Raw genomic sequence first — 25,598 nt, forward strand, 5'->3', positions numbered from 1 at the left:
ATTACAAATTAGCTTACCTGGCGTTGTTCGGGCTTCTTATATCTAGAACATCAGCATTTTTGGAAATGTGAAAATTGAATAATAACTTTGAAATTAATAATGATAATATAATTTAAAAATTATGATAAATATTATTAAATTCTAATAAATATAAATTCTAATAATAATTTAAAAATTCATAGGGTATCATTTTATTTTGCTATAGTTAATAGCATAATTAATAGAATAATAAATTCGCCATGTTGCAATCATATACATGTATGTATATTGTATATATTTAGTCAAGATAAAGTGATATATGAATTTGTCAATTATTTTGTAATTTGTAATACTATGAATTAATTTCACCGTTATTGTTTAATTTTCACATTTGTTTATTAGAAAGTATTAGAATAATAAATTATGTTGCAATAATACATGTATGTACTTAAATTAGTATACCAAAACAAAGTAATATTCTAAATAAATTATATCACTATGAATTAATTTCAATTATTGTTTGATTTTCACATTTTCACAAAAAATTATATAATTTACAAATTTATTTATCATTTTATTCTGTATACTAATCGTAAGTACATACATGAAAACAACATATATTTGACCATGAGAAAAGCATAGATTTTCTTAAATTATACATCAAAGGTTAAGGGGATGAAATCAGGGGGACAAGATAGGATGTCCAAATTTTATGATAGCCTTATTATATTTCCGCAGGGTTCTAGAGAACAACTACCTATACAAAATTTAACCCAGATCTATCAAAAGGATTAGGAGTTGTATAAATTGTTTTTTTCTACCTGAATAAGCTTCGTTATAGAATAAATATGTATAAATGTATAATATACATATGTATGGTTATATTCAGAAACAAATCTTAGGAGTTTATAAGGTTTTTAGGGGTTTATACATACATACAGGCATTCTATTTTATATTTATTACTTTATATATAAATCGCAAAAACTTAAAAATACTTTATCTTTTACTCGCGTCGATTAAATTATACTGGATGACGTGCGAGTCGCACTTACAGCGAGAGTGTACGTGTACAAAAATAAAAAGAACCACTGAAGAAGCACGGAACGGAGGGTGTTCCATTCCTTCCATCGGAATGTACGCTTTGTGTTTAGCATTCGAATTCGTCGCACGATTGCCTTTGCGGAGAAGAGATGGATCAGAGTCGAGAAAGTACAGAAGAGGAAGGCATATTAGATGCGTGACTGGAAAGTTCCAGAGAGAGGAAGAGAAACAGAGAAGGTACGTGATTTACATATGTGGGTATGTAAATGATCGACAGAAAAGGAATTTACGTCATTCAACATTTTTAAATTATTTTTTTCTATTGTTACTGGTTATTCTCAAGAAAATCACGTGAACGGTCGTTTTCAACCACCCTATATATAAATGGGCATATGTAGAGAAGGAACAAGCGGAAGAAGAAGAAAGAGAGCAAGATGAGATGTGGAAGGGATATGTTCGTACCGCAGCTATCAGGGCCGATCAAAAGCCTGTCGGTGCCCTCGTTCGTATTTCAGTGATGAAATCCGATGCACTTTTTTCGTATGTGAATATAAACGTAAAATAGTGTATGATTCTGCTATGATAATTAGACAGCTATTTGTTCTAACAATTGAAGATTTCGTTGGGATAGATCAGATATATGCGACTATTTATATACTTGAAAGAAAAGGAGAAATGTGTCAAAACTCGTAAGAAAATTCTATTAAAGATCTCATTATAATTATAAATAAAGAGATTAAATAGAGTCAAATATATATATATATATATATATATATATATATATATATATATATATTAATTGAGATCGGAAAAACTTGCATTGATATATAAATAATGAAATTAATAACCATTTCAATATGATAAACTTTATTCTCAATTTTAATACAGTATTGTCACATATTGAGAAATCATTTAGGTATTCAAATTAGTAACTATTTTTGTAACTGGATATGACGTATTTAATCTTTAAATTATCGACAGCATCATCGACTTCGAGTTAGCCATTAGAAGTAGTAAACTTTCACTAAAAACAATGAAGCTAATAGCAGACAAAACATAAAGCTTGATATTTGATAATCTTGCTTCCAGATGTCGAATAAATGTCTTTGTCATTACATTAATAGTTAACATTAGTAGTTAGTAGGTTAATGATAGTAACGCCAACTTTGACCCTGTTTCAAAATTCATCGTGCGTTTCCAACTTTTGTACATGCTTCCTTATTCTATAAAATTAATATCGCGAATTTAATAAGAGATTGATAAATAAAAGAGATTATTACAATAGTTAATTATATTAAATACAGATTTACGGATTGCGATAGATTATTATATTATTCTTAAAAAATGTAAATTTTGATTCAAAGTATATACATAAGTCCACATTTAAATATATATTTTCTATAACATAGCTAATAAATATATTGCTACATACGCAGATTGTTTATAATATTACACGTCAAAATATTTATATCCTGTTATAATTATAATAATAAAAAAAAAGAATAGACATTCAGATAACACATTTCAAGGTTTGACGATCAAGTCTATATTTTATAAATGGATAAATTTAACTACACACTGCAATATATTTCGCAACATGAACTGTCAGATATACATATCTTTATTTGCATTCTGTCGGAGAATTTGCGTGACATTACAGCGGAATAATTATTCCAATAAAGAAATCGAGTTTTTCGATAAAAGATATCGACGATGGAAAATAAAAACGGAAATATATTGAATAAAAACGTTCGGTTTCATATCCCGATATTAAAACACACCATTTACCGGAGCTGACCTACATATCTTCGTATTTTTGCATCGGTTGGTCAGCAAAACTGTATTTTCCGCAGCTCCGGTCATTTTAGAGAAGTCATTTTGGAAAAGTAAACGGCAAAATGAAAAAAATTAAAGTGTTGAAAAAAACCGTGTGTATAATAAAAAAGCAGACAGAATTAAAAGACAGTTATGCCCTATAAAAGATAAATAAAAAAATGCAAGAGATATGGTCTACGATGAAAACTAAAGTGTGAAGAAAATCAAAGCCATGGGTCTGATCTTGGCGTTATTCCGACACTGGCATCCGCCACGTTCGCTAGCTCATTCTCTCATTCGCTTTCTCGCTCGTGCTTTTATCTGGTAAACGAGAGAAAGGAAGACTATACGCAGTATGTTGGAAAGAGAAAGGCAGAAACAGAGATAGAGACGGAGACAGAGAGAAAGAGACAGAAACTGTGGTAGACCAAAGAGGGATCAGAGAAGATCGAAAGAGAGATCGAGTGAGATCGAATGAGTTCACAGAATATCCGATAGAGAAAGAAAGAGAGAGAGAGAGAGAGAGAGAGAGAGAGAGAGAGAGAGAGAGAGAGAGAGAGAGAGAAAGAGAGAGATTGACAGAGACCAAAGCTACGCTGCATAACGACAGAGACGGGGAAAGATACAGCGGGGGTGTTTCGAACTATCGTGATAGTGGATGGTGGGGATGGACCACGGTGGATCGAGTTGTCGGCGCGAAATGGTCGAAAGGAAGGGGAGAGCAAGAGAAAAGGGGAGAAGCGCGGACGCACGAGTGAGAGCGAGAGAGAGTGGGGAGGACGGAGTGGGGGAAGCGGCAAGCGGCGCGGAGCAGTCCGACCGACCAACCGTCTACCGTTCAGTCATCCGTGCTCCGTCGTACAGGTAAGATTGCGGCCGGACGTTCGCTCGGTTGTAGTTATTCGCGCGCGCGACGACGACGACGACGACGTCGTCGTCTTACAGTCTACATGCAGTGGGTGACGCGACGACAGTACGAAACGAATCGCGACGAACCGCGGCATTCGCGCGAACTTTCGGCCGCGGGTTTAGATAGCTGGGTGTAGCGGCCGCGCGTACATTTCTCTTTCCGCTGCACATCCTCTCTCTCTCTCTTTTTGTCTCTCTCTTCCGCGTTCCTTCCCGACGAGACGTCGATCACAGCAAGAACCCATCGGCCACCAGCGATTTCTACGAAAACGTAAACGGTAAGTAAAGATTTGTTTGTTACAACAAGGCGAGCGGATCAGCGAGTTTCGTGGCGATGGGCCGGGAATCAGCTATCACGTGATCCTTCCATTTGCTAACTTCGCGAGGCGCGTGATACCGTTAGACAGCCTCTCTTCGTGGCCGTGACGTTGATTTCAGCGACGATCGCGAAAGGTTTCTCGCCACGCTTTGTGATCTCCTAGCTAAATATACGCGCATGTAGAAAATCATCATTATTTCTCCGAGAGAAAGAAAGTACTTATATGTGAGTTTTATTACGTGTATTTGTATTGTTGTGCCGTTTTGGAATGCGAAGGTCAGGCTCACGTTATCGCGTGGGAATCGATCCGTATAAGGATTGTTTACGTCGCTCGCGCTCGTACAACGTCACGTGATGTTTCGGAATCACGAGACACGCGTCACGTGCGCCGATCGTCGCGCAAAAGATAAGGCATTTATTTTGTGCGAATATTACTATTGTGTACTGACAATGAGTACCTGCACGTACGTATATAATTGGTTTTCTAAAATTGATCTCTATTATGATATACTTGTGTACCTTTTCTTTTTTGTGTACCATGTATATGTGTATATGTGTGTATATGTGTTTAATATATTTTTAAAGAGATATTTTTTTTCTATTTATTATAATATGTTTGAAGTTCATATTTAAAACACTTAGAATTGTTTGTAATTTTTAACCAGAATAATAAATAACAGGAAAAATATATTTAACTAGAAAAATAAGAGTGTATATTTTTTTACGAAAAGAACTACGTCGTTTCTCGTATTTATTTTTAATATTTTAAATATTATATTTATCTTAATATTTTTTTATTTTTTTAATACAGTTACTACATAAATTTAAAATGTACGTACATATGTATAATATATGTATAAAAATGACAAATATTTAAATCTTTTTGTAAAACAATTTACAGATTCGTAATAAGCGATATTTCAAATAACAGAAATAAGAAATGCAGAAGTAGCAAGGCAGAAATAAAGAACAGTCACAAATATTTTATTAGTGCTTTGTCAATATTAATACATTGTAAATAATAATATTCTTTATTACGAGCTACGGAAAGAAATATACGAATCGTAAGAATAATGAATATGTAAATTCATTCCAGAAAGAAGAAAAAAAGCAACTTTAAAAAAATTAAAATATAATGAAGATATTGTTCAACAATGTCGATATTCACACAACATATGTACAAACATATATTTTTATACGCAACGCTTTATCTTTACCTTTTTATTTTTTAAATATTTCTTTCAAATTTAATTTTTTTAGTCAACTTATTAATATGCTATAGCTTTCTATTTTTCTCTGAATGTGAGCAACTCTGTATAAATTTAACAGCTAAATCTCATATTTCGCGAGCACTGGCATATCAACAACGTTCCAATTAAACGTTCGTTCATTGAAAAAAAAATATCAGTTTCTCCTGAGGGAGAGGCACAACCATTCCCGAGTTTCATGGAGCGATGTTAATTTGCAACGGCAGTGTTTACCGATCGCGAATGCGTGGTATAGTACGGGAGAAAATAAATTTGCCCACAAAACGCGGGCACATGTCAATCTCTTTATTGCGGTCGCATGTGTATTTTTCAGGATTCGCGATATACACGATCGAAAAAGTAATTTCGTCCGATTGCATTTACCGCTGAACGTTTCCGATCATGCCCGCACAAATCGCAGCCCTTCTTCGTAATTACATATCCATGTCCGTGGATGTCGTACTAATAACTGTGAGTTTCATAAATCAATTACGCACAGTAAGATAAATTTAAAGATTTTTTTCAAAGCATAAATGCTTTGGATACGTATTAAATATCTCACATTTTAACTATAAATTACATTTTCATCAAAATATAACTTATTTAAAATTATTAAAAAAAAAATTTTTATTGATTTTTTAAATTGTATATTAAAACTTTATTCGAATTCAATTTAAAACAAAAATTAAAATTACTTTTTAGTTAAATTTTCTTACATAAACGTTTATTCACGGAAAAATTTCTATAGTTTCTGTTTTACGAGGACATGGCAAAATATCATGTAAAGGAGGGAGTCTAAAACTGGCCAATTTTTGAGCGTGAATGGACACTTTTGACACCTTTTTTGTTGTCATTTTGGAGGTCCATACATTCATGAAAAAATGGTTATTTATCCAGCAAAACTCGGAAAAGTTTCGAAAAATAATAAAATAGGTTATTTGAAGTATTAATAAAAAAACTCATTTTATTTCTAATGAATCCTGAGGGGGGGGGGGGAAGGAGGTAGTGTATTTTTACAATATTTATTGTCCGACATGTGTTAAAGATAAACATATTATTAGTTATGCAATCTATCATTGTTCATTAGAAACAAAATGAGTTTTTTGATTAATACTTCAAATAACCTATTTTATTTTTCGAAACTTCCTCGAGCTTTGCTGGGTTAATAACCATTTCATGAATGTATGGATCTCTAAAATGATAATGGAAAAGGTTTCAGAGGTGTCCGTTCACGGCTAAAATTGGCCATTTTTAGACTCCCTCTTTTGGTTTCCTATCTTAACAAGGAAAGAATCGAATCAGCTTTCTGCTTACTCTCGGCTTGCATTTTTCACGATAAACACTACACTCTCGTACGAACGTATCACAGTCTCTGATCCCAGTCACTTCCTGTTACAAGAACAGTCTTGGCATCGCCCTCTTTCAATAAGATTGTTCCACCTCGACCTATCGTGATTTTATTTTCATCAGATTGTGATGAATCTAACAATAAGTTTTAATTCTTGGTCAATTTCAAGGAAAACAAAAAAACGAATCAGTTTATCAATATATCTCATAGAAAACGCACAATTTCTCATGCATTTTGTATCGCACGGAAAGAAATTAATAAAAAAGCTATTCAAGTCTTGCACGGTTTTATTGTTGTGCAGAAAATTTAAATCAGATAGTTTGTGTTTGATAATATCGTCGCATGTTTATGATCGAGATACATTATTGATGTGCGAAGTTACACACTAGGAATAATATCGTTTGCGAACGATCGTTTCACTTTACGATATGGAACTGCTTCGTGTAATATTGAGATGCATGTCAACGATATCGTTTTGCCGTTTCGAGAACTAAAATCTGTAACGAGATATGCCAGGCAGCCTCTTCATACATATAACGAAGGTGGATTCATCTCGATTTTCCCGTTAATAAATACATATACTGAAAAATAGATACGTTTGCATTTATTTCTCGATATTTTAGAAATTCTCTAGAAAATACATGTAATAAAATAGTCTTTGTTCTATGATCGCATATATATATCTCCATTATTGTTTATATATTCGTATAGCCGACATAGTATTTTTGAATTATCCCATTTGTCGACATTGTTTTTAACACACATCTATCGATTTTCACTTTGTTTTTATTAATGTCATAGCGGCTCGTAACACGTGTTTATTCCTATATCACGCCGAGTAGGGAATATAAAATAATACTATCACAGTTTTCATAAAAAAATGAAATGATTTGGTGGAGATATTAATACTTTTGAGTTTGAAAATAATATAAAAAAATGAATTTTAAATATTTTATTTCTGCTAAAAAGTTATCAGAATTATCGTAATAATTATTCCTGTTATTTATCCTTTTATATAATGTGCGATATAAAATTGGATTGTAATTCACGTCGGTTGAATTTTCAGTACAGTAAATCCAATCGAAATTAACAAAGTGAGAGTATAAAGTGTTAAGAGCGCAGAATATACACATGTCGCTGTTCCAAATAAATACATATTTATAACTCTGAGCTGGGAAATCCATGAGCTATATCACTCCTATTTTTCTCTGAAACCAACCGTTCACTTTTTGAATCGCGTACATTATATCTTTATTATTTTCTATTACTTTGCATAATTGAATATCCAATTGATCTCTGTAATTAAGTGTATATGTATAATTAAAATATTAAACACAAAAATTACAGGCGTATGTAATTTACTGTTTCTATAATGTCTATGATTGTGAATATGAAATAACAATAATAATAATTCAAAATAATAATATACATATAATAATAAATTTTTAAATTGATAATATTTTATTCTTAATTATAGATGATTCCTATGATTTAACAGATTATTATAAATAATATTTTTATGTCATCGAGAAATTAATTAAATTTTAGTAAATTTTTAACTAAACAGTTGGCGGAAAATATGTAATCAATGCATATTAAATAAATAATATTTTATTTATAAAAGATATCTATTATATTTCTACGAATTTTGTCAACTTTGTGTATTAACATTATTTGTCAGTAAAAATTTGGTCGAAATTAAATTTTGTAGCTTAAATATTTAATGAGTAACTTTAAATTAAAATCTTGTTAAAATCCTCATTTATTCGTCTTTGTTGATTTTCTGATTGTTTCGGTAAAATAAAAGCACTGTGAATCATTATGTTCGAGAACGCAGTCAGTCTTATAATTTAAGTACCTTGTGATGTTTAAGATAGGTTCGTAGAGATCATTTTCTAGTAGGAAGGTGATTATTATGTACCTGCTGAAAGATCCGGGAGCCTCCTATCCATTTGACCACACTAAAGGCAAAAGATTGAATCCGTTTTTGTCGGAGATGATATTCTTTCTTTCCAACGGGACTTATAACCGACTTGATTGACCCTCCGTTGTCTCCACCGTCCAGCTTTCTCCGAATGACAGTTTTGCCCTCTTTTATCTTGAAATTAAAAAGAGAGCTATTGCTGTCGTCTCGACTGGTTGGTCGGTCGCACTGGCTCGGCCATGAAGAGGATGAAATGACAAAGAGAAGCCCGACACAAAGTGCGAGAGGATTGTGAGAGAAGGGATGGTATCAGGGACGCGAGGAAAGAGGAAGCGGTGAGGGGGTAGTTGGATAGGACGCGAGTTGGCTTAAATTTAATTCACTTCTCCAGCAACCCTTTTCTATTCTCTTTATCACGCGAGCGACTGCCATAGCGGGATGAAGGGGAAAGAGAAAATGAGGTTGGTGGAAGACCAACTCGCGAATGCAATTTCCTCGGGGCACAAGCTGGATATTCCTACGGGTTACGCGACCGACCGACCGACCGTCCATCCGGATCGACTAATGTTGAGTCCTTTTTCTAGAAACTCACTGACTCGCCCGGAAGGTCCTTTGAACGTGATGATAATGCGGACTTGCGAACAGCTCATTTTATTACTGGATATTTATCGCGAATGCGCTAATAGTGCAGTAGACTTCAGATATTGAATATTAATTTCATTTTTTTTTCGACGGTTCTTTGTTATAAATTTCCTGACAAAATATAAGAAATAATCTGTAATAAGAAAAACTACGATGAACGGAACAAAGTAAAAAAGATGAATCTTTGTCGTGAAAGAAATTACATTTTTGCATATTAAATAAATTTTGTCAATTATATATTTATATACAAATATATATATATATATATATATATATATATATATATATTATAATATATATATATTTATATCCATTAAAGCACATACACACACATACACACACTCTATTTCAAATATCAGTTTTTAATTACATGTTAAAAAAAATATGAATTTATCTTATTCGATTAAGTCTAGATTCACATTACTAATTGAATGCATCAGGAATTATATAGCGTAACAAAAGTTACATAAAAACTTTGTACGAATCCCCGATGAATTAATTCGATGATGTACCACATTAATAATTAATCTCATCGTGCAATAACGATGCACTTGTTTCCGATCGCGATATCGCTCTTGTCAATGTAAGATTATTGAGTTACTGAGTATAAAAAATTAATTCTAATCTATAACAGAAAATTAGATTACGTTATTTATGGCGAATGCAATTTTGGTTATATATGAGGCAAAATAATTCCGCGGAGCGGTAATTGTCACAAATCAGACAGATGTGAATTTGCCGGGCCAATATTTTTTTTGTTTCACGAAAATGCTGACTGGGTCAAATGTTTCTTTGTTAAACGTGAAGATAATGCAAAGTGTTTGATGACGCCATCGTTAAGAACGTAGAATGAATGTTACGAAACGCAGAGATACACACGATAATTTTTTTTTGTATTTTTTTTAGTTGTCAAGTAGAAATTACGTATCCGACATACAGATTTCAAATTTTTAAACCGTGCCTTGAAATTAATTTTTCCTCGATCGATCATAGTTTTAAAAGTTCTTTGACAGTTAGAATTAATATAAAAATTCATATATCAAAAACTGACCAACTCAGGCTTTTGGCAAACATGCAGTGTACTATATAGTGTAATAAAACTTACTTTGAAATTAATTATCGTGATTGTCGTCAAATATTTTTTAAATACTTTAGATACAAGTTTAATCTTCAATTACTTCAATTTCGTAGATAGTAGTGTAAAATATTGAAAAAAATCAATCGAAAAGTTTTATCGAAAAAACTTGGAACTAATCAATTTTCGTTGGTATCGTTTGCAGCTTGAGATCGATTCTAAAGCAAGAAGATATCTCAGGCAAGACCTTGGTAGGATACCTCATCGTTCGTCTTCTGTGGTGCACCCAAGGGAGCGATGCGGCGCTCGATGACGTGATCGACCTCTCGGTCAGCTACATGCCGTGACCTCTTTCGAGTGGCTAGCCATTCACTTGGTTCTTCGCAACCGAACGTCAGATTCAAATCGACGAGCGGAAAAAGAAACGCTAAAGGAATAAAATTGAGAAGCTCATTTTTTTTCGAAATAATTGAGGAACGAAGAAAAAAAGTTGTTCGAAGAAAGATCTCACGAAGTATCGACTCGTTAATGTTTAAAATTAAAGGGGATGTGCGAGAGAACATCGAGAGCATGAATATACCTTTCTAGCGAATCGTACATTTGAGAAAATGAAGGACGAGTCATTGAAATGCGCGAGAAAAGAATTATTCGATCAAATGCCTTGCTGATATTCCAAAAAAAGGTATAAGTATGAGAGAAGAAATTTTAAAAGTATGATAGACGCGAGAAGAACGAAACGCTGACGACGACGGAAGAATCATTGAGACGTGTCGGCGGAAAATTTTATGTCCGTGAAGTGTCTTTTTTCGTCCCGATAATATTCGAGAGGAAGAAACGAGCTAAGAGACAATTGTCGAGAAACGTAAAGAATCCAGATGCTGGTTTGAAATTGAAGAGAGCGGAATACGAAAGATGACGTTTATCAAACGGATGGGACTATGAAAATCATCGGACAAATATCGAAAGGCGGAAGAATCAGTAAGAGCAACCTGAAATCAAAGCTTGGACCAAGTGAGCGGTATCGAAACATCTTGAGAAGACGATGATAAATCTCTGGGGCTTTCTTTGAAGCGGCCGCGCGTGAGTTTGAACGCGCAGTCGGCACTGGACAAGGTCACGTTGGATGTCCGCGTGGCGTGGATATCCGATAATCGGGAAGGTCGTTCGTGATCGTCGCCGCAGTGACGGTGCGCGACGGCGGATATCTCTATTGGTGGTCGCGCTCGCGACGTTATCATCGTCTCATCGTTTCTCTTATCCCCGCCGCGGCCACATGACTTGACGATCGCCCCCTTCTCCTCCCGCTGCTGCTCCTGCCCGTTAATCGAAGGCGGCGGCGGCGGTGGCGGCGACGAAGACAACGACGACGACGACGTCACAACAACGTCAACGTGGACGATAGCCGTGGACTAGGGAGTCAACGTCTTGCAACGCAACGCGACAACAGCGGCGGTTTTTAAAACGAGTGACACGCACTGCCGGCGATCAGTCAGTCGCCGGCAGTCGGTCCGCAAGTGTGAGACGTTCGCGAGTGTGTGTGTGTGTGAGCGCGCGCGCGTGTGTGCGTGCGTGGTCGCGTCTTCCCGAATCGCGTGTATGCGAGGATTTCGTACGGAGATTCAGGTAGGATACAGGAAAGATCGGCCGAGAAGGAATTAAAGAATAGAAGGAAAGAGAGATTCGAAGAGAGGACACGCGTTAGTCTTTTTTTAGAGGCTGTAAATTCTTCTTTACTTCCGTTCCGCGGCAATCGTGGTGCGTCGTGACGACCGTAGTGTTATTTGTGGTGGTGGCGCGGTGTTACCGTTGTGTCGCTGCTACCTCGGTAAACGGTGGAAGCGGTGGCGACGGTGGCGGTGGTGTTGGCGGTGGATATATATACATATATAGTGCTGGATGATAGCGGCGGCACGCGGAGGCGACGAAACTGGAGCAGCCGGTGGCGATCGTCGGTGCAGCGGAGGTGCTATCATGTGCACGCGGCAGATTCTCGGATTGGTGGTCGTGGCCCTGTTGACTCTCGGCGGTCCAGCACGCGCGTACACCAACCAGTGGGCCGCACACGTCGCCGGAGGGGAAGAGGTGGCCAAGCGGGTCGCCGAGGACTACGGCTTTCGCTATTTGGGCAAGGTCAGTGTCGCGAACCCAGGGTCCCGCTGAGAGGATGCTGGGTTCTTCTTTTTTTCTCTCAATAATCTTCGCAACCGTTCTTCACAGTCGTATGCGTCAGTCGAAGTGTACGACTGTGAAGAAAATCTTATTTGTAGCATGATTGCATTTTTTTCCTTGAAATCGGTGCTGATCCAACAATTGCCTTCAATAATCTCGAGCGATATCGTTTAATTAATCGATTATGACGAAACAAAAAGAGATCACTTTATTGGCAAATTATTATTAAAACGAGATGAATCGTTTCAAATATGTTTCGCTTTATATAATGATCCTCTTTTTAGATCAAACATAAATTAATTTATAAATTAAATTAAAACACACTAAAATTTTTTTTAAGTAATATAGTATTGATTGTATTTCTTAATTGATTCGTTGAAAGTTAAAGTGTAAGAAAGTTGGAGAATGAACAAGAATGATGTCACCGAGAAGGTGAATTATATAATACGCTCGAGATGAGGCAGGAGATTTAATGGTGTTCTTCTAGGAAATAATCAAATAAATGCTATTTAGTTTTTAGTGACTCGATTAATATACAATATTGAAGTTAAAATTACGAGATTTATTTACTTGACATTATTACTTATAGTAAATTTGAATGTAAATTTAAATTAGAGAATTCAATTCTCTATAGAAGGTAGAATAACTCGATATTGTGATGAGAAAACGATTTTATACTTTAATTAAATTCTATTTCAATTATTTTCGAAAGTTGAGAAGTGTGGAGATTACCCAAAAATTGATACTTTCTCATAAATTGGACATGCGAATATATTATTGCAAATATAATATTTGAAGAAGAAATGCTGTACAGTATAAAGCGTTAAATATATACAATTAATAATTAGCATGAAAATGTTTTTGCTAAATTTGTTCATCAATATTAATTTCATTTAAATTTTAGTAAGGATATTCAAAACGTAATCTTCGTAAAAAATTATTTTTATACAAATTTTTACATTATGTTTTGATATTTTTGTTTAAAATTTATATATATATATATATATATATATATATATGTCGTAGGCAAATGGTTATTTTAAGAAAATAGCTTTTGATTAGGCAAATGCTATCTGGCATGTACGTAGTAAAAAGTACATCTTGGTAAAGAACGCTTAGATTTCCATCTAAGTATAGGGGGACGGGGCTTCGCCTCGTCCCCATAAAAAGATCTAACGAAACTTGAGAGCGTAGAAACTACCACGGCTGACAGTACAGCCAGATAACCATTTGCCTAGTTAAAAGCTATTTTCCTAAAATCACCATTTGCCTACGACATATATATAAATTTATCTGTTTCTTCGCTTTGATAACGTACAGCACTCGAAGAAAACTTTCGTATCGCGCGATAATGTTTAAAATCGAAATTGACAGAGAGTTGAACTCAATACATTTTCAATCTCGTACGAGATTTATCTGCGTACTGTACGCGTTGAGTTAAATAGTATAAACCTGATAAAACTCTAAATTGAAATTCTCATGGAACTCTCCATTATTTCATTCGGTTCCGCTTGTCGATGCGATTCTCATTTTAAATGAATGCGACTAACAATGAGTTTCATCATTTTTGCGATCAATCGAAATCATTAATTTCTATTTTTTTCTTCCTTGAGAGATAGAATTTTTAATTGCATTTAAATTTTTAATAACATTTAAATCGAGGAAGCACGATTGATTTTGAAATGGACATTGAATACATTGCTTTCATATTTTTTGTGTCTTTTGCAATCACAAATGAAAACATTTCCTGTTACTCACTCATGCTGTTTCATCATATTTTTTTTTACTGCAAACATGCTGTATTCATCCAGAAAGATTCATATGTATATACGAATATATGAATGCATTATACATATATATGAATATATATAATCACTATCTTGATTTATTGTGTAGTAATTCCTGGATTGTAATTTGTTTGAAAAATTACATATCTCATATCAGAGATATGACAGAGATTCGATATTTTTAGATTTTGATTACATCTTCATCATAAGGCAGGTTCGATTTCTCGTTTTATCATTCAATAAAAAATCAGCACAAAATGCATAAAAAGTACATGATAAATTTGTTTGATTTATTTTTCTCATTAATCTTTTTAAAAAATATGTTTTAAGAATAAAATTTAAGGATAAAAAGTATATGATATACAATTTTTATATTAAATTCCGAATTGTTAAAATATGTTTTTACATATGAATGAAATAAAATTATAATAATACATTCATAGGGACTATTATTAAATTTTTGCTACTCATAACAAACCATAATATTACTCATTGTCAGAATTACTTTTGCTTTCCATAGACAATACGACATTATAGATTTGCAGTCGTACTGTTCGTCAGACAAGATAAAAATTCAATCTTATTTATAATTGAGTCTCCTGGAAAGGAACATAGCCGATCGCATACGCTGACGTAAGACATGGTGACGTGCATCTCTGTCTGAATAACCGTGAAGGCCGCGATGTAGATTCCGCTGTCAAAGACGGAAATTGTAATCTCTGCGACAATCTCCTTTCTGCCTAAATAACTCGTGATAGAGAATCGAACTCGCTATCTTTTGTTTCCACATCGGTTCTTCCTTAACCAAGTTCAATCGATGGACTTCAATTTGGAAAGTCGCGTACAACGCTTTGCCGAAATATCATCGATGAAATATCGTGCTTGCGATAAGACAAACCAGTCGAGAATATCGAGAGGTAGAAAGTTTTCGTACGGAAGTTTTTCGATTCTTTTAATACACGCTTTAAATCACGCTTGTGTAATTTTATTTTGATTTTTGTTAACCTCGACATTGAATGATTTTATCTTGGAAGTAAAACCGGTTATGCCATTCTCTGTAACTTGGAGAAGTAGAATAAACACATATCTCTTCGTTCTTGTGGTTGCATATACGAAGAGTATATTTTGAATTAATTATTCGAATCAGCAAGTTATATAGGACGTGAATGAATTTACTAGATAGATTGTTGAATATAAGATTAAAATAATACAATGCGCTATTATTTATTATAAACGGGAATTTATTTTATATGCATTAATTAAACAATACTTCTTTTGAAATTATTGTTAATTGTTGCATAATTTTCCTCAAAATTAGCATTGTTTCCACAGATTCATTTGTGTTTATTTGTTATGGTAGAGGCGGAAATACGATAAAGCCCGGCTTGTAATTAGCGCATACTGATATCTATAATTTTTACAATGAATAACAGAAAGAATTCATAACAGAACGTAGAAAGAGAGAGAAGCAAATAAGGGGAGATAAGCACACCGTCAGCAAAAATACGTTTCCGTTCATGCTAGCAGCTCGTGGAAAATTTGCGCTATTTAAATGACTCAATTGCGTAATCGTGTGTTTTCTATCTTTTTTTCATATTTTTTTTTACGCCAACATATGTATGAGTGGATGACGCGATACTGCATCGACGGACAAACGACACTTATCACGCATAAATCATGTTCGTGCAGAACTTTGTTGTAACATAAAATCACATTTGCGGTCGTAATGCGATAAACAATATAGCGGGACTTTACAAATATGCAAGCTATTAGTTGCATTAATCTCTTTTGTGGAATATGAGGACGGCATGGGTTTTTCGTGTGTGTCAGCTGTTCCGTTACGTGTCTCGAGTAACCTCGAATGTTTGTCGATTTTATTTTGCAAACGGTTAAAATCACTTACGAAACGACCAACGATCACGAATATGCACGTTTATGAACGCCTCGATAATAGGATGAGTATACATACACATATTGAACATTCTAATTCTGTATGCATATCGATCTCTCGTTGCGTTTCGTGAACTTTGTAGTTTTCCGCGAAAAGGTTATATATATTTTACATTTGCTAAATGTTTTTTCAAGATAAAAGCAATAACACGTGTCGCTGATTATGCAAGATACATATTAAACATCCGTAAAGAGAACGATTGGGAAAGCATATTGAAAAACAAACATTGGAAGAAATACCTTATTTTACATATTATCATGACTGATTTAATTAAATTTTTGTATAAATATATATAATATATTTTAATCTGATATATATAATTATGCTGTCATTTGTATTGTAATTTTATTGATTTATTAATTTAAAAACATACAGATTTTTTTTACCCAATCTATATCGAATTGGTACTTCTAATAATAAGAAAAAATTTAATCGAGACAATTCAATATCATTTTAAATATAGATGATTTATTTAATTTTTTCAATATATTGTTTATTAAAATTTTTTATAAATTGCAGTTTCTTATAAATAGCACAGTCAGTCCTTGAAAATATTCCTTATCGTGCAGTCAAGTTTAAATACATTATATATTGCATTTATCATCGAGTATATAACATACATTGCGAATGCGGTTGACGGTTGTTAAAGTCAATAATAACTTGTCATTGGGAATACCTCGTTCAATTTGAATCTAAGAAGTTATTAAAAAGATGATTTGTGTACGTACATGAGTAATACCACGATAAATATTTAATCAGCATAAATTTAATATCTGATTAAAAACAAATCAAATTCTTATTTACGTTTTCTTCAATTTTTATTTTATTAATGTTTAATCCAACTATGGTATTTTAATTAATCTAAACTTCTAGACATTTTTATATAACGAGTATCAATCATCATGATGAATGTCAAAAGTTTCATAATTTATATTATCGATTATCAGTTGAAATGAAATATGACATTCTTTGAAAAGTGACATTCAATGTTTGTGCAAGTGTAACTAACTTTTTGGGTTAACTAAACCAGGTGATTACAATCTGGCTCGACGACATATAATATCAGGGTTAAATCGAAATAGAAAATCAGCCGTAGATAAGGTCGGTGGAATGATAAGAGATACGCCACGAGAATAAGTCGGTCGCCAAGAGATTCGTTTCGATGATAAGAATAATTGAGCGACACTAAAGAAAGATTCGCCTTTCATTCGGCTTGCTTTTCAGATTTCTCCTGGATTTTTCTTCGTTTAGTGTCGCATCGGATCAAGAAACTGTTGCGAAATAAATCTTTTTCGAGTGGGGAGTCGGATAAATAAAAGTGACTTTTTTAAATTACGAAACTACTTTTTTTTTGGAGAACTCGTCAATTTTTTTTATTTGGGATCTGTGAAACTTTTAATCGACTGTTTTTGGGCGAGAACTTATTTCATCGGACTTTTGCTGGATTTTACCTAGCGACGGCCAGATTTTATTCTTCAAACTCACCGAGCAGTTGCTTTTTTTGAAAGAAAAGGGCGCCGTCGTTCTTGGCACTTTGAGCATACGTGAAGTCTTGAGAGTATCCGAAACAATTACTCAGACCTCTTTGTCGACTTTCTTACTTTTCTCCTGCGTCTATTCGTGCGGAAGCATTCCATTTTAATCCGGTTTTGCAGGAAATCTAGTCAAAGCAAAGTAACAAAGCGAATTACATGGCACAAAGCGAAGTATAATTACTAAAGGAAACTAATAATTATTTCTAATGAAAAGTAATTTTATTGAGTATGATAACGATTCAGCTTAATTGAAGATTTCTTGTTATTACTCGTGACATCTGTTTCTAATAAATTAGCATAAAGTTTCAGTATAATTTGATATCTGGCAGACGATATCTCGAATAGAAAAACTTGTGGTATTTCCCTAATATCTTATACAAAGCATCTTTGTACAAGATTCTGGTTTAGTTAACCCAAAAAGTTAGTTACACTTGCACAAACATTGAATGTCACTTTTCAAAGAATGTCATATTTCATTTCAACTGATAATCGATAATATAAATTATGAAACTTTTGACATTCATCATGATGATTGATACTCGTTATATAAAAAAGCATCAATTATATGCATTTTTTCCATTAACTTATTATTTTTGCAAATTTTTCTTTGATTATTATATTAAGCTATAATCGGGAAAGCTTATTCATATCTTATTAAATTTAAATATTTTCGTGTTACGCAGCGTAGCGATAACTCGCGCGTGAATGCTATTGAAAAAGTTTCGCATAGCATATATCATGGTTAGTTCAGCTCCATTTTATGCAGTACCGCATTTAGCCTGATAGACGAGACTGTAACCCATCGGTTTTCGTATAAGCGTGATACGTGATATCCGAAATTCCGGTGGACAGTAACTGTCCGGGACTTTAAAACTAGTTAAAACTTGCCCGGCCTGGACAAGAAAATACGAGCCGTTAAACAGATCCACTCGTGGAGATCGCGCTGCGATATATCCGACTAGGTACGCTCATTTTATTCGCGATAAATGCGTTATTACCCCGTCATTTAATTTATTGCTATTATAACGGTCGGTCTCGAGACTCGAGTCGTGCAGAACTATCATCGCGACGGCTTTGTCGCCCCCGGATTTTACCTACCTACGAATCGATGTTGCTCACTTTAACGGTGATTCCGGTCGGTGTTCCTTAAATCTCCACGCGAGTGGACTTTATTACTTTCGTGCATTCAGGTCGAAGAAACCGCAGACAATGTAACATTTAGTAAAACCGGTTCTAACAAAAATCGCCGATGATTTCGTGTTTCGTCATCGTCAATCGACCACGACGAAAAGATTATAGATTTTTTTGTAGCGCTTTGGTGCAAATGCTAAACTTGAAACAGGTTATCCTATAGAATTAGGCTATAGCCTTCCACGTGAAGAAATTTTATTAAACGATTATTTTAACGAGTATTTTAAAAAAGATTATTGTAAAATGGTTCGGAAAAATTCGATATATATAATGATTATATCTACTTGAAATGCTAAAGAATTCAAAAACATAGAGAAATAGGTCATATGTTTTAAAATATGGGTTATTATATTTTTCCGTCAAATTTTTACCTTGTTTTTTTTAATAGTTATTTTAATTTATGGAAAAAAACAACCTATATTTTTTAAAAATATAGTTTTTTTCTATGTATATTTTTTCTACACCTTTAGCATTTAAAGTAGATATAATTATTACAGAGATATCAAATTTTTCCGAATTTATGTATATTATTAACTATATTAACTATATTATTAACAAAATAAGAATACGTAAATTTTTTAGATTTTTCTGTATTCTAAAATTAGTATTGATATTTCTATCAATTACTATTTTTAAGTAATATGAGTGAGAGTAATGACTTTTTGTTTTTAATACCTACTCGCACCATACGCTTACGCGCATACTTAATACGGTCATAACAATACATTTTCTATTAAATGAATGCTCGAGAGACGATTTCGTTTTAGAATATTCTACGAATCTGTGAAAATGTGCAAGCGCAAAAGAACATCCAGTTCTCGTATTTGCAAGTCGTCTGCACCCTTGCCACTTGAAGAGTAAAAGGGTGACTATACTGCATTAAGTGAACACTCAAGCGGAGATAAACGCGGTCTTTGTGTCTTATGGGTTCTTATGCTATCTCAAGATCAAACGATCGAATAAATGTACGAAAAATCGTAATAGATTTTTATCATTGTGATAGGGAAAAAAATCACACTTAAAAAACGTGCAGTTGTTCAAATTTCTAGTTCTCTAATCCTCTTGCTCGCACTGATTGTTCTCAACAATGTTATTTGTCATTATTCTCATAATAATATATATTATAATATATATTGAATAATATATTGAAAAAAACTTAAAAACATTTAATTATTTTGTTTGTCTGAATATGAAGTTACAAGTATATTTACATTATAAATAAGTTAATAACTCGAATTATCGTTTAAATGAAACTACATATATTACAAAATACAAGCTATATGATTTTTTTATTTGACAACTATTGTGTTTATCATATTAGACTCAATAGAATGTGTGTAACTTTTTATGGACTGATTCAGGTGGTTTTTCTTACACAACGAATGTTTGAACAATGATTAGAAAATAGATGATTCGACAGTTAGATAGACTCGATTTCAAGTTGTTTTTCTGTTTGTGTGATCTCTGATATATCTACGTACTAGAGATACGTAACATGTAGCAACTAAAATTTTATTTTCTTATCGCTGACAATGAATGCTTTGTTATAATTTTTATATTGATTAATTATATATTACTTTTAATGTTATATTAATCTTAAAACGCATACGAATAATGTATTTCTAGAATTTTTACAACACTAATTTTGAAAATAGATTAGTTTTAAATTTGTGATGTAATTTGCAATTGAAAAAATATGATAGTTTTCGATATGCGGTATAATAACAATGTTTTTTGCGATAGTTGAAATTGCTTGAAATGAAACAAAAGGAAAGAAAATAGTTTGAAAGCACTCACGAAACTCCATGTATTTTTGATACAACATGACACTCCATATATAGTTCCAAATCCGTCAAATCTAGTTATCTGTTATATCTGAAGTATAAAACGCGAAAATTTTATCTTATCACTGATTTCACTCTATATATGTCTTATCAAGCTAAAGTTACTCTATTCATCAGGAAAAGAGTGGATCTGTGCGCTTCTAAAAATCGATTTTTCCTTTAATACAAAATCAAATTTTATTGTTACTTGACACACACTATGGTTTTTGCAAGTAATTTTCCCTTTCATCGTTCTCTCTTTTAATAACAAAATTCTAGCCAGCGACGTGATCCAGGAGCAATAATTCTCGGCGCGTTAATTGACTGTGTAGAATAATTCTGTCGCATTTTTTGACATTCCTGATACTTTACGATATATAAAATAGTAAATCGAGTTTTACAGGTTTTTTTATACGGCTATGAATAAGTCAATAAACCGAGGGGGGACTATGAAGTTTGTGCGCCTAATCTTATTTTACGCTACGTGTCTCGAGAGATGATCGTCAATTCCGCTGCTATCGGAAGTGAAACTTTCTAATGATGATTTTTGTTTTAGCGATCTGACTGATAGTTTAACACATTTAGCGTTCCGCCAGTCTCGCGACTTTATCATCTTTGATTTTACGTTTTTGATTCTTATAACTTATGAATTTTCATGAAATGTCTTCTTAATTAAATATATATAATGAATAGAGTGAAACCTGTAAAAGAGTTAATTTAAAAAGTTAATTAAAAAGTTTATATAATTTTTCCGATTTTTAGTTTGTTGAAATTTATGAAATGTAAAAGGGAGTGTTTTTTAAAAATTTAAAAAGAAGGCAAAAGGTACAATTTTGTTGTAATTTATCGAGACCGAAGATTGATATAGTTAATGAATATAACGACAGCGTTCGACACCTTTTTTCTCGAGTGTCTGCTGGCGCTGAGATGTCAATGGCCATGCACCCCACCGAGATTGTCCACCCATCGTAGACATTGAGGAGCAACGAATCGTTAAAGCATGTCTGCTGGTAGAAATGGTGGGATTCTAGCTCTTGGAAGATCTTTTAGTCTAGACATTGTCGGAGAGAGAACAATGCTTGAGAAATTCAAGTTATAGCTAGTAGGAGACAGAGAGATGGAAGAAAAGATGCGGAATTTATGAGAGAGAAAGGAAGAAGGGCGCGAGCGAAAGGGAAAGATAGTGGATTGACCAGTTGAAATTTTCCAACTTTCTCGAATTCTTTTGCTCTCTTTCTCTCTTCGACTACAACCCTTGATCTTTTTACGCAACTTTGAAGTGTGTCTCTGTAGGAAATGCAAAAGTTTTCATTAAATTAAAAAATCGAGTCTTGCATAACTCTCATAACTAATGACAATAGGAAATTTCTTTTCTATGGAAATTTCTTTTCTACTTTTGAGCTTCAAAAAAAGTATTTGAGCCAATAATTTTTATTTTTATTATGTATCTTTATTGAAAATATTTAAGATATTGTTATAACTTGTTAGTAATTTAACTGTGTTATAACATTTTTTTATAAAAAATCTCTCTATCTCTCTTTTATGTTCTTTTATATATGAAATCATTTTTGTGTATGCTTTTTTAATGGATTAATATAATTAATAAATAATTAAAACTAATAATTACATTAATTCTTATATTATCAATGTAATTATTATAAAATAGCATTTATTAGAATTCAAATAACGTGATACAAAATTATATAAGAGTGCACTCCTTTGTGTTGGAATTTGTCTCGATATTATTATAATCTGTTAGATTAGAGTTTTGCTTTATACGAGCGATTGAACTTCGACCGAAAATGTTTTATCGGACATCTATTTTTACGTTAAAATTAAAATTGATTAAAGTAATAGTAGTGGAGTGATTGTCATGATATTTTTTTAGTGATAAAATTTATCGAAAGTAAAGTTCTTGAAGAGATCAGAAGCAAATGTATTATTTTTAGACTAAGGAGAAAAAAAATTACATTTTGTTAGGATACTGTAAAGATAATAATTCTCACAATACACGTCGTGAAGAATCTTGCGGAGATGACAAACTTTTCAAGTTCGAGCATGTCGTTCATTTTCCGTTCGGCTTTTCTTTTCAAACAATGTCATCTCTCGCCATTATTATATTCTCGCGCGGAATCTCGATCGGTCGGCCAATCGCATGCCCTTTATCGATCACCGTTGATGGAACGTGAAGCGGTCCTCAACATCACGACACAATGGCCATCGCCTTTGGAAGTGCGAGTGTTACCGCACTTAAAGGTTGGATGCATTTCCGACCGATATGTCGAAGTGCGCTGATCGTGGGTCGATTGAGTGTGTGTCAAACGTTAGAGTCGGGTGCGTCCAGATACCAATTTAGAGCCTGGTTTAAATTGAGTCTAATGGATGTAGTGTAGAGTAAAGGATTCCTTTTATGATGTAGACATGATGTTCCTCGAAATAATTTGAATTTTTTTAGTTGTCTTTTCGATTTACATGTATAAATGATAAGATGGGATTTATCAAAATGTTGGGGTCATTAAATTCATTTATAAACAGGATTCACTTACTAACGCAATGTGCGTTGTAAATTTTTTTTAATTTGTTGAAATATAAATTATATAAACATTTTTATATAATTTTAATTACTCTATTTTAAGTTAATTCTTCTAATATATTTTGATACACATATATTTTTTTTATATAAGCATGTGCGTACACATACTTATAGAGAAACGAATATACATATATAAAAAAATAAAAATTTTAATTAACAATTTTGCGAAGCTCTTGAATGAAATATTCAGTTATTAAAATAGATGCAATATTGAATATGGATGTAAACTAATATAGATTGTAGTTCAGACTTCGCAAACTTGCGCAAAATTCAGTGTTCAGTGTCGATTATCTCGTCTCATACTGTATATTATAGTGTTTGACATTGATACATCGGGGCAAAACATCAATTGCGGTTAGCGTTGCGGATCAGCCTTGCACTTGCGAGCAATTTTGCAATTGAGAATCGTGCGGAGAACCACGCGGAGGATGTGCGTCACTTGAATTGCACCCGACATACTTGGGCATGCAGATTTTGTCGAAGTATATTAAGTAGATTTCAAAATATATATCAAGGTACTTTTCGATGTTTCGATTTCGATGTTGAGTGTCAGTGTCATGGCATCAATTTTGCTACGAATACGAGCTCAAGTAAATTGCATCCTTGGGGGTGCGAATGCGGTGCAGTTTTTCTCTTCGTCCAATATCGTAAATATACATTTCGACATTAGCGTCACTCTCTGATAGGAAATGGATTCTAAGCGCATCATCAATGTTGTTATAGTATGTTTCTGGAAAAATTGACATTTAGACATAGTAGAAATCATTATTTTTTATATTCTGAAATTTTTTAATAGTACCTACTGGTCATTTGAATTAATGAAAGACCGATAAAAAGTTAGTTACAATATCCTTTTCAACTTTTTCGCGTTTGTCTAGAAAATGTTTTATGATTATTAATGATCAAATGAATTTATGATTATGGGGCAGAGACGTTTTCGTTAATATGTTTGCTAATTTCTATATAATTAGTTTCTTATCAGAATTGTAATTATCACCATTATTTTGATTAATGAGTTTGCAATTATATTTCTGCTTGAGTTTGCACTTGCTGTATTCTCAATTTTACATATATTACACATTTACATTACTTATTGCACAATTTTATTATATTATTTTATTGCGTATAAAATTATGATTTTACACATTTTATTATTAAAAAGAGTTTTTTAAAATTATTTAAAAAAAGAGTATTAATTATATAAAATTTTAGCAGTTTAATAAAATTTTTTCTAAGCGATATTGTTTTCTTACTATTATTATTTCGATATGCTTGATATTATATCACTCAAAATTACAGCATCAATTATATTATTAGAATGGTATCAATTAATAACAGTAATAATTTTATTTTTTATTACAGAAATACATTAATATGTGTATAAATACAAATCACGTTACGAATATTTATTCCTACCGAATCTAGATAAAGAAGGCGAAAGAAAGAGATATCGAATCATAATTTTTCTTATTTGAATAATAAATATTCCAAAGTTATTCAGCGCTGTGATTCAATCATAAAACAAGATAAGAGATGCGCATTAAAATTTATGGTTAAACTTTTATTCATATGCGTCGTTTAATTTTCTCTGCGTAATGCGACATGCCATCCTTTCATCAAAATTTCAAGTTCATGCGATCTTCCGAGTAAGCTGATATGCGTTCCGTTGTCTTGCCTTAATTGGAAACGTTTTCAATTCCACTCAATCTCTCTCTCTGAAGTCTTCCCGACGACAATTTTCGTAGAAAATAGGCGCGCTCAAGCCGGACCAGTCTGTCTCGCGTCTGCGAGAGGAGAGTTGAGTAATCGGCCTCATTGATCCGGCTCTCCTCGGTGCAATGACTCTCTGTGGTTGCGGCATGCGCGCGCGCTGAAAAGTATGCGTGTATATATTCATGTGCGTGCACACCGAGTACACGCACGGCACGATTCGCAAAAACTTAGACCGAAATAAATTTTGTTAGAAACTTTAGTACGAGAGAGTGCTTTATATATATGTAGAGTACTTCTATAATGAGTATAAAAGCAAAACTTTTTCATTTATTCTTAATAAAATTTAGAAAGCACTTTATATATGCACATAAATTTGGATCTTTTTCATTTTTCAGATCGAATTTAGAATTGCATTAGAAATAGGAACTGCTATTTTTTGCTACATGCTTTTACATAAAAGAATGCTACAGAGAGAATATAATGAAAATTTTTATATTCTTTAAATTATATTTCTTAAAACAAAATTATTATGTTGT

At 33.1% G+C, this 25,598-nt stretch overlaps 1 protein-coding gene across 5 annotated transcripts in view; it reads left to right on the plus strand.

Moving 5' to 3' along the window:
• Positions 1 to 3,661: 3,661 nt before the first annotated feature.
• LOC140672209 (furin-like protease 1) overlaps positions 3,662 to 25,598 on the plus strand; it is a 206,186-nt gene continuing 184,249 nt past the window's right edge. For 2 of the 5 annotated variants that reach the window (XM_072904129.1, XM_072904130.1), the window contains exons 1-2: positions 3,662 to 4,023; positions 10,506 to 12,430. In XM_072904129.1, coding sequence (XP_072760230.1) covers positions 12,197 to 12,430 — 234 coding nt within the window. In that variant the 5' untranslated portion in view covers positions 3,662 to 4,023; positions 10,506 to 12,196. The remainder of the gene's footprint in view (positions 4,024 to 10,505; positions 12,431 to 25,598) is intronic. The other 3 variants (XM_072904128.1, XM_072904131.1, XM_072904133.1) reach the window with 3 other exon arrangements.

The sequence above is a fragment of the Anoplolepis gracilipes genome, chromosome 13 (assembly GCF_047496725.1).
Source record: "Anoplolepis gracilipes chromosome 13, ASM4749672v1, whole genome shotgun sequence".
Lineage (NCBI taxonomy): Eukaryota > Metazoa > Arthropoda > Insecta > Hymenoptera > Formicidae > Anoplolepis > Anoplolepis gracilipes.